Source organism: Danio aesculapii, chromosome 7, assembly GCF_903798145.1.
Source record: "Danio aesculapii chromosome 7, fDanAes4.1, whole genome shotgun sequence".
NCBI classification, from domain to species: domain Eukaryota; kingdom Metazoa; phylum Chordata; class Actinopteri; order Cypriniformes; family Danionidae; genus Danio; species Danio aesculapii.
In genome coordinates this window covers 39,058,075-39,069,516 of record NC_079441.1, presented here as the reverse complement: position 1 = coordinate 39,069,516, position 11,442 = coordinate 39,058,075, and the positions used below count along the sequence as shown (strand labels likewise).

The following is an 11,442-nucleotide window of genomic DNA, read 5'->3' as shown; positions in this document are numbered from 1 at the left end:
TGTTGGTGTATAGAGCAAAAAAATGTTAGAATTGTGTCGATGTCCAAAAATGTATGGACTTAACAGTATAATTTAGAAATGATATTATTACATGATTGGGCCTTGTCCACTGATAGAAACACTTTTATTACTTCTGTCTTTGCAACTTTCAATATTTCTGGTTTAATATTACAATCAATTCAATGTCTTGCTTGAAGGTATCTATATGTCACTTTGATTAAACCCATATTTCTTCCTGTAGAAATTCAAAAGTTTACAATAGTTCGAAATTCTTAGTCCATCTTAAAAATCTGTCATCTATTTGGTTAGGGATGTTTATACATTTTCAACACAAAAACTCAAGTTATGTATTACGTTTTGGGTTTCCATTTTAGTTATTCCATAATTAGGGAGAATAAAGAAATAAACACTATAAAATCAGCAAACTATGCATGGATATACCTCTGTAAAACTTTCAGAATACAGATATGAATAAAACTGTAAAGTTTAACGTATTTAAGTGCTGCTGAAGTGTTTGTGTAGCTCAGTGCAGAATTTTCATTGAGAGAAAATGTAATGTAACTAAAAATTGAAACATTTAAAAGTATTTTGAACATTTTCTTTCATTTAGACTGACAATTACATTACAGTCTCACCTTGACCCATTTAAGTAATAAAAAGCAAAAGGTTAAAAAATATGAATCAAGGTGTATAAATTGAGATGGTAAAGCCATTCGATTTTACTTATCAGATTTTAGAGCTATTGAAAAATATCTTCTTTATCAGGATTAGATTGGTTTAATTAAATAATTCTGAACTAAAAAGGGGGTAAAAACAGTGAGAATAATCTTTTATTCAGTTGCTTTAATACCTTCCATACAACATTGTTAACAAAAAAGCTGAATAGACACAAAATGAAAATGAAAACCCTACTAAGGTAACAAAACGCATTCAGGCTCTTACTTTTAAAAAGGAAGCAAATCCCAGAGTGACAAAACATTTACAGCTTAAAAATTAACATCACCAAGATAGTCACCTGGAAGCCGAAATTCCTCATGCTCTGATATGATATGTTTGGAAAAAAATGCTCAAAATGTCCAATGAAATTGGTGAGTACAAAAAGTCACAAGTGCAGTGTGATTCAAGTTAAATGTCATGTTTCTGAATAATCATGCTTGATGCATAGAGAAGAAGAAGAAGGCTGGAAATCACACCAACAGCCGTTTCACAGTCTTTAAACAATCCATGAGCAAAACACTTTGTAGCCAAGCTATTTTCTACTTATAAATATCACATACTGTACACACCATTTTGCTGTACCTGATAAAACTCTTGCAAACAAAATGGCTATAAAAGATTTCTGTACAGGAATTTTGTGCTGTGCAACAAGAAACAATGAAATACTTTTAAAATAAAGTATTATCAATGGATCATTTATGAGGAGCTGAACATAATTTCTGACAAGATTGTAGATTACCATTTGTTGTAGTAAGAAAGCACAGCATAAAACCAACAGAAAGAAAAACAGTTAATAAATACAGTACATATTTACATATGTAGCATCTTTCTATGAAAGGAGTTTTGTGTAATAAACTGAGACAATGCAACACTAACATTTCTGACAAAAAAAGTGATATATATTAACGTAAAATATGTAAGCTACTGTATGCATTCATAAATGTGATGATCTAAATGTTTTCTTTTTCCTCAAAGTACATTTTCTGGCCATTTTATTCAGGGAAAAAGTCAAATAACGTGCAAAACGAATAAAACTAAAACAAGCAGACAAAACAAGAAAGAGTGTGAGCTTTAATTCTTCAAGAAATCATGGGAAAGCGGGACGTTTATGTTGACGACTGCAATTTAAGCTTTGGTGAGAGAGACTCTTTGTAGGCCAGTGTAAATCCCAGTAGAAGTAGCCTGGTTTAGTTAGTCCAGTGCCGTTACTTTCCTGCTACTATCGCTTCTGCGTGATCCTGTGCGGGCCGCGACATGCCCCAGTTACCTGCTGTTCCATTCATTTCTGCTTTCTTGCACGTGCCACTACGTCTGCATTAGTTTCTTTGCGCCATCCTCTGTCAGATGATACCTGAGACGCAAAGGAAGACTTGATTATTAAGGCGAACTGACAGGAGGGACTGTAGTGTACCAACAAATGAGAAACACACCAATGAGTCCATCCTTTAGAAATGTCTTCACTTCCCAAGTCCACAAGTGCCTGTGATAAAAAAAAAACATCTGTGAGCCAAGAAAAATCCAACAATAAACAGAATAAGTAAAAACATTTTATTTTGTGTTCTAACTTTGCCCAGCAGTAGCTTGTTTTTGGACAGCAGTCCTCCTCCGTTCTTGACAGCGATGTCCAGAGTCCTCCTGTGCAGCTCCACCATTGACACACTGAACTCAAAGCTGAAGAGAGCAAGACAATGAGAGAGTGTTACAGACTGTTGTTGGTTTAATATTCTTCTCTACATCAATCTGTACTTTAATTTGCACAGGTAATCCAGCATCATGAGAAACTTTCAGCAAGAGAGCAACAAAAAGAAAGATTTCTCCGAAACATCAGCAGTTGCATCACATTATAAAGCCCTGGTTGATTTGGTTTGGAGGGTAAAACGCTGTTTAATAAGAATTTAATATACAAGCAAATGTCTTGCAAAGACACACACTGCAAAAAATGCTTTACTTGCTTAGAGATTTAGTCTCATTTTCTAGTCCAAATATTTTACATGAATACATTCTTGAATAAAGGAACATTTTTCAGGACAAGCAACAAATAATGTCTTGTTTTCTGAAATAATAACTTAAAATTAAGTGTTTTTTCTTAAGACCTAAATCTGCCAACGGGGTAAGCAAAATAATCTGATTTCAAAGCGACAACAAGATTGTTTTGCTTACCCTATTGGGAGATTATTTAGCTTGTTTAAAAAAAACTCAGTTAATTTTGACTAATTACAGTTGAAGTCAGAATTATTAGCCTCACTGTTTATTTTTTCCCCAATTTCTGTTTAGCAGAGAGAAGATTTTTTTTCCAACACATTTCTAAACATAATAGTTTTAATAGCTCATTTCTAATAACTGATTTATTTTATCTTTGCCATGATGACAGTAAATAATATTTGACTAGATATTTTTCAAGACACTTCCATACAGCTTAAAGTGACATTTAAAGGCTTAACTAGGTTAATTAGGTTAACTAGGCAGGTTAGGGTAATTAGGCAAGTTATTGTATAATGATAGTTTGTTCTGTAGACTATCGAGAAAAAAATTGCTTAAAGGGACTAATAATTTTGACCTTAAATGGTTTAAAAAAATGTAAAACTGCTTTTATTCTAGCCGAAATAAAACAAATATGATATCTCCAGAAGAAAAAATATTATCAGACATGCTGTGAAAATTTCCTTGCTCTGTTAAACATCATTTGGGAAATATTTGAAAAAGAAAAAAAATTTAAAGGGGGCTAATAATCCTGACTTCAACTGTATTTCTGGAAACAAGAAATGTTTTTTTCCTCGTTTAGAAAACGTTTCTTGATTTAAGACTTTTTAAATATTTGGAGAAAGAAAGAAAGAAAGAAAGAAAGAAAGAAAGAAAGAAAGAAAGAAAGAAAGAAAGAAAGAAAGAAAGAAAGAAAGAAAGAAAGAAAGAAAGAAAACTATACAACGCCTCTTCATCATTACAAATATTTTTCAACACAACATACAAGTTTGAATAGAAATGACTTTCAAAGTTTACCTAAAATGCTTGTCAGTTTACTCAACACAACAATTTACCAATTTGTATATGACATTAGAAAGAAGATATTACAAAATACAAATATGTATTTACAAATATTTAAGCTTTACTAAAATGTGCCAAGATCAGTTAATTGCATTTAAACTAAATCAATGCATTTTTGGTGATATTCTAAATGTGGTTAACATTTAAGCCCTAATTGTATTCTTTAAAGATGCTGTATGCAAGTTTTTGACTCTTTTAAAACATAAAAATACCACAATATGTTTGCAGATATTTAAGAAACATGCTAAGTGAACATTTTGTTTATCTGAAAAACAAAAGTCAGATATTCTGCTTTGAAAATGTCTGTTACATGCCGGAACGGCTGTCTTTGTTTTGGTTCTTTTAACCCTCGCACTGCCAGTTTAGCCAATTATATTTCAGCACCCCGGGTGCCATGGTGGAAAAGTGCATATTTCATTCATTCATACAATCAGAAAGGCTCTAAAAGCATGTTTCAATTTATCAAGTTATTAATTAGCAAATAATATAAATTACGAACGTAAACATTAGCTGAGCAGGTTACATTGTAACCTTGTGTCCTAACAACACTCTTCGAGATGAGATTTGTAGTGATAAGAAATTTGGCTGTTTGCACCAGATGAAACACAACAGAAATTTTAATACAGACATTCAGAAGCACAGAATATGCACTCACTCACGAAATGGTGAGGTTGATGATTAATTAATACACATTAAACCTCATTAACATTATTAAATGTACATGCTGAATCACTGATATGTGTTGGCTTTCTCTGAGTCACAGTTCTAAGTTGATTTTCAAACTGTCTTTTTTATTTTCAAGATCTGCTGCTGCTTTCAGTAGTATGGCAATAAATGTCATGTAAATAACATTCAAACTCACATCGTTGGCATTTAACACTGAATAAAGCACATGAGGTGTACCTGAGGTGATCATTGTCAGTTTGTTGTTCACCTGTGAGATATAGAAGCCGTTTCAAATATCAATTTGAGGTGTTGCTTAGAACAAAAACTCATTTTAATATGGAAAATATTCCCTCTATCATGTGCCGTTACTTTTATATATATAAAACGGTTTAAATCAGCCTTTAGGCTCGATCGTCAGACTCACTTCAGTTGGTCATCAATCTGGCAACCTGCGCTTGGGTGTCCACTGGGTGTCAAACTTACATACTGCACCTTTAAGTGTTGTTTTTAAAACAATTTTACAGATTTTTAAAGTCTCAGTGTAATCAAAATAAAACTTTTTTCATATTAATATGTTAGTCAAAGTAATCTATAAGCTAGTGTGCACTAAAACAGCTATAAAACTAACTTCCGGCAAAATGAATCAATGATTTTTTTGAATGTGACGTCATTCTTCAGTTTCTCAACAGTTATAATATATTTTACTATTGAAACGATTTTTTTACTAAGATGGTTTAGTGGGTTTCTTACGACTGGTCATAGATGGGGTTGAGCGTTTTCTTGAGTGTGCTGGTTTTTCTGCGGCCACTGCGGCTCTTATCTGGTAACAGGTAGAGGCGGATGTACGGGTCTGAGCCATCTTTGTTCAATGCTATGAGGTTTCTGCAATTATGACACAAGGGGAAACATATTTACACAAAAGCAAGAGAAGTTTTTTTCAACCTGTTTGTCACATTCAAACGCACAAATGCAGATGACTTATCGTTGATTATCTACAAAAACTAAAGTTTGTTTGGACATAACTTAAGTGTGTGTACTGTGTATATGTGTTATGTGTGTATGTATTTGTGTATGTATGTATTTGAGTTACTGTTGCCTTTCTATCAGCTGGAACTAGTCTGGCCATTCTCCTTGAACTTCTGGCATCAACAAGGCATTTGTGCCCACAGAACTGCCGCTCAATGGATATTTTCTCTTTTTCTTACTATTCTCTGTAAACCCTAGAGATTGTTGTGCATGAAAATCCCAGTAGATTAGCAGTTTCTGAAATACTCAGACCAGCCCGTCTGGCACCAACTGTGAAAGTCAATTAAATTGCCTTTCTTCCCCATTCTGATGCTCGGTTTGAACTGGAGCAGATCATCTTGACCATGTCTACAAGCCTAAATGCATTGAGTTGCTGCCATGTGATTGGCTGATTACAAATTTGCATTAACGAGGTAGACATTAATTTAATTAACGTTGGACAGGTGTACCTAATAAAGTGGCCGGTGAGATTATTATGTCAAAACAAACTTTTATTTTGGATGTAATTATTTGAGATTAATCTTTGCCTAGCAAAAACGCATGTAAACACAACAACACCTCTCACTAGTATACTGAATATATTAAGTGTTGAAGTAACAATTAGGTCAAAAATAATGTGTAAAATAACTGGAAGTGGTACTGTAAAACAGAAAGGAGAACTATATTTTTGGATGAAGGTTAATGTGTGTCTTCTCACCTGCAGGCATGAACCACTACGATAAGTTTATTCCTCTGCGAGCTGTGTCGGACAGTGAGCTGGACTTCTCCAAGTGGATATTGGTTGAGCCCAGAGCCACTGGAACACAGAATCAACAGTTTGAATATTGTCAAAAAAAGTCTACATGAAGCCAATATTTACTGCATACGTCTACTGCATATTTAATTTAAAGGGACAGTTCACTCAAAAAAGCAAAAATGTACTCATCTTTAAAGAGTTCTAAGATAGGACTGCATAATACATCGTTTCAGCATTGATATTGCAATGTGCACATCTCTAATAGTCACAATGCAGTGTGTAATGTTGAGTCTGGATTATAGTTCACCAACAGCACACATGAGGTTTGTGAAGTGTTTAATCATAACAGATCAATAGAGTGAACGTATATGTTTGTAATGTGTTTTTAGGGCCTGTGAATTTTAAGAGCGTTTAAAGCATTAATGCACAAGAAGTTGTAGTGTTTGTAACTTTAATCTGCTGTGTACAGGGCCTAAATCCTGTACACAACAGATCTCATAACTCGACCTGCAATTAGAGGGATACAAAGTTAGCATTAGCTCTACTATAAAAGATCTGGGTGTTATATTAGACAGCAATTTAACGTTTGAAAATCATATATCCCATGTCACAAAAACTGCCTTCTTTCATCTGAGAAATATCGCTAGACTGTAGCTCTACACAAGACGTTTGGCCATAGGGGAAATCGTCGTGCCCAACTTCTCTCGAGGCTTTTTATCCTTCACTTTTGCCAATTGGTGAAGTTTTTTCCTCGCCGTTGTAGCCACTGGCTTGCATGTTTCAGGACTTGTAGAGCTGTGCATCAATGGATTTGCTCTTCAGTGTTTGGACTCTTAGCAGTGAATATTAAACCACACTAAACTGAACTGAACTAAACTGAACTGAACGGAACTTAAACTCTAAAAACGCAACTGACACCATTTCAATTCACTATCTACAATGTAAAAGCGATATAGAAATAAAGATGAATTGAACTGAATTTAATAAAAATACATTTTTAGGAATTATTTATTCAATGAAGACTGTACAGAGTCATTTTAGATTTGACAATTAAATTTTTATTCATTCATTCATTTTCCTTTGTCTTAGTTCCTTATATATCAGTGGTTGCCAGAGCAGAATGAACCACTTACTATGTTTTATGCAGCAGATGCCCTTCCAGACATAACCCAGTACTAGGAAAAAACCACACACTCTCATATGCACTCATACACTATGGAGAATTTTGTTCATCCAATTCACTTATACCGCATGTCTTTGGACTGTGGGGGAAACCGGAGCACCCAGAGGAAACCCACATGAACACGGGGAGAACATGCAAACTCCACACAGAAATGCCAACTGGCGCAGCTGGGACTCGAACCAGCAACCTTCTTGCAGTGAGGTGATAGTGCTAACCACTGAGTCACCATGTTACCTTGACAATTTAGCTTCTGTACCTAAATGCTATTTGGCTCCCCAGATAACCACTAAGCATGTGTTGTTTCACTTTTATCTTTGCTCTATTGTATTTATCTATACTTGTAATTTATTTACAGAATAATCTCAATCAATTTAAATTATTGAATTATTTCCAAATAGAGCCATATAAGCCATCTGGAGAAATTATATTCATTCCACAATATATATCACAGAAAAACAAAACAACAAAATGTCAAATTTATCAAATACTGCGCTGTCTAGAGTTTCCTTCTTTTTGTCATTGAACACTGAAGAATACTATTATCTGATTACCACAGAAGGAAATACCACAGTATTCAAAATATCTTCTTATTGTGTTCAACAAAACAATAAAACAGATATGGGTCGAAGGGAGGATTTCACTTTCGGGGGCATTTTACCTTAGGCATGTTCCTGCTGCTGCTGTGCATAATTTCCTTGATGCAAATCATTCCAACTTCAATTAATTAAACATTTTCAACCTCTACCTGGATAGATTGTGGTATTGTGGTAAACTCACATTTACAATCCAACCATTCTTCCTATTGTTTTTTTAAAGTGTAATTTGAATACAATGTGCCAGCTTGCAAATAAAAACAAGGAAACTAATAGCATTTAATTGATCTGTCTTCTTTTGTGAATTTCCCAATGAGCAGATTAATCTTTCTACTTCTGCATAGCAGCTACAATTTAATTGTGGTATTTGTAACAATGGTAACCTCAGGTATGTCATTCAGTGTCTAATTTGAATGCCTAATTTGAATGCCAGACTATGACAAACTTTGAGGATTCGGAAAAGTGAACAACAACAACAACAACAACAAAAAAATCTTATGCTTCACAAATAATTAAGAATATGCACTGATTAATCAAGTTATGCTGTGGTAAAATTAAGTGTTTTATGGAGGATTTCATGTGTAGGCTTTGACATTTTCATGTTAACGTAAAAAAAAAAAGTTTATTTATAAATACAGAATTGCACCTAATGACTATTTTTGAAATGTGATAGTAGAGCTGAATTTTAGACCGTCATTCAATTATTTGGTGAATATAAAAATTCTAAGAGCCTCTTTTATCTTAAAAGGAAATCTTTTTAAAAATTATAAATCCCTTACTTTCATTTTTGATCAGTGTAATGGACTCTTAATAAATCCTAAATAAAAGCATTCATTTCTTTTAAGAAAACATTTTTAAAAGCAGTGCATTTTAATACCAACATAATATTCAGCAACATAATCCAGTATTACTCGAGTACATTTCAGTCCAGCTATATTTTGGCAATATGTGGATTGAAAAAGTCCTCTAGTTTTACATTAGCTTTCTCCAGTTATCCCATCGTGGTTAAGATTGTCTTTTTGGCTATTCAATACAGTCTGAGCTAGCTAAGCTATGATAGGGTTTTTAATAGGGAATCAGTGACAAATACAAATGGTTTGTGTCACGCTTCCCACTCCTTCACTGTTTAAATTGGTCAGGGCGGCTCAGTAGAGAGCAGTCTGCTCAGTGTTATCCAGTCAGTCCTGCTGCGCTGCACATTAGGCTGTGCGGACAAATGATTCACACGGAACTGCATACCGCTGTTGTCTCTCACTTTTATAGTGTTTTGGCTCATATGCAGCACAAAATGGCAGAGCATTACCAGTGTGACTAACAATATCTAACAAAATTTAATTGCATTTGGAGAAAAAACAACTAAACGAAACAGGATTTTAAAAGAAACCATAAGTTCCTTACATTAAAGGGCCATCTAAATCAGTGTTTCTCAACCACGTTCCTGAAGGACCACCAGCTCTGCACATTTTCCATGTCTCCTTAACCAAACACACCTGATTCAGATCATCAGCCCATTAGTATAGACTGAAAGGCCTGTAATGGGTGTGACATACAAAGGAGACATCCAAAACATGCAGCGTTGGAGGTCCTCCAGGAACGTGGTTGAGAAACGCTGATCTAAATAACAACAACTTCAGCTAAAAATTAAACAATATATTTTAAGTTAATATAAAACAATCTATTTTGCCTGTTCTTTTTGACTGTTTCAACGTCATTTTTTGGACAGAAAATTAATAAGCTGGAAAGAAGGTTTCAAAGTGGAAGCATTTGAAAACAAAGACATCATGAGCATGTTTGTTACATGTTTAGGGAGATGTGGATTAAAGGCAACCGCAAACAAACATACACAACAATGGTGGAGTGCATGGTAGCGTTGCATGGTAGCGAGCCACTAATGGCACATTGTCACTTCCCTGTACAGACTGTGTAAAGGTTCCCAATATTTAATGAACAGCAGATTCAAGGACCTTTAAGGACGTTTTAAAGCAACATTAATTTTAAATCAAGCACCTTTGTAATTCACACCACCATCATACTGTATATATAACCCTGAGCAGCATCAAGTTCCATCTCTGCTTAACATTTCACTTACACAATATTTACATAAAATGTAAGAGTAATGGTGAGGTTTTAAATGTGTCATTTTTTAAAAAGCTATAAACAGTCATGTTTAAAGATCTTTAATAAATGTAGTTGAATTCAAAACTGGTAATATTCAAATGTGGTTTCTGAAATACTGATAAAATGTGTATTATTTGTTACATTTCTTGTACAAGATTTAAATTTAAGTTTTTTTAAATTTATGATTTTATTTTATTTTTTGTTCTGTTTTTGACAGCAGCTTCAAACAGAATTCAAGCACTTTCAAGGACCTAGTATGTTTGTTTTTAGATTTAAGACCTTGAATATATATCTGAAATTCAAGTACTTTCAAAAAGTGTGGGAACCCTGTATGTACTAACAAGGTGATGGCACCAAATACCGGCTTGCCATGTAATACAGCGGTTCGCCATTTTTGTAATGTAATGTGTATTTATATAGCGCATTTATTGTGTATGGCCATAAACCCAAAGTGCTTTACAGTCATGAGGGGGTGCCTCCACACCACCACCAGTGTGCAGCATCCACTTGGATGATGCAAAGGCACCCACAGGACAACAGCACCAGTGTGCTTATCACACACCAGCTATAGTGGATGGGGATATTTGCACACCTACTCTTTACGAGAAGTATCATGGGATTTTAATAACCACAGAGAGTCAGGACCTCGGTTTAACATCTCATCCAAAAGATGGTGCCCACTGACAGTATAGTGTCCCGTTTACATTTACTGGGGCTTTCGGACTTACACGGACCGCAGGTTGAGCCCCCCCTGCTGGCCTCACCAACATCACTTCCAACAGCATCCTAGTTTTCCCATGCGGTCACCCATCCAGGTACTGACCAGGCTCAGCCCTGCTTAAGGTGATATGGCTGTGGTGTTTTTGGGAATGATGTTGTTGTGTAGATGTGAAACTTTTTCAGAATGCAAGGAGAAAGCTTTTCTGTTTTTGGCAACATCATGCTGTTTAATGTAGCCTAACATTACAAATGGCTGTGACTGTCCAGACTCCAGAATCAGCTCTTGATGTTGACTTGCTGTGCCAGAAATCACTCACTTGTTCAATGATTTTCTAATCCCTGAATAGTGCGCAGTAGTTGAGGGCACTTTATCAACCAGGAGCAACTTAAAATAAGCAAAGAATTGTGCAGTTATTTTTAGTTTTCTCTCCCTGATTAGGGAACTTAATTGAGAGAAATTGCTATAAAAATATTGAGCAGCAATTGTTAATTGTATCTCTTAGCAATAATAATTAGGACCTGTTTAAAATGATTATACCAACAAGACAATAGGAGTGAATTTAAGACTTTAAGGCCTAAAATTTTGTTTTTGAAATTTAAGACATTTTAGGACTTTTTAAACCACGCTGGGACCCTGACAC

At 34.7% G+C, this 11,442-nt stretch overlaps 1 protein-coding gene across 1 annotated transcript in view; it reads right to left on the bottom strand.

Annotated features, from left to right (window-relative positions):
• Positions 1–822: 822 nt before the first annotated feature.
• Positions 823–11,442, bottom strand: part of esyt2b (extended synaptotagmin-like protein 2b) — a 56,188-nt gene continuing 45,568 nt past the window's right edge. The window contains 5 exon segments of the mRNA XM_056461905.1: positions 823–2,068; positions 2,148–2,197; positions 2,283–2,388; positions 5,176–5,307; positions 6,149–6,247. Coding sequence (XP_056317880.1) covers positions 2,023–2,068; positions 2,148–2,197; positions 2,283–2,388; positions 5,176–5,307; positions 6,149–6,247 — 433 coding nt within the window. The 3' untranslated portion in view covers positions 823–2,022.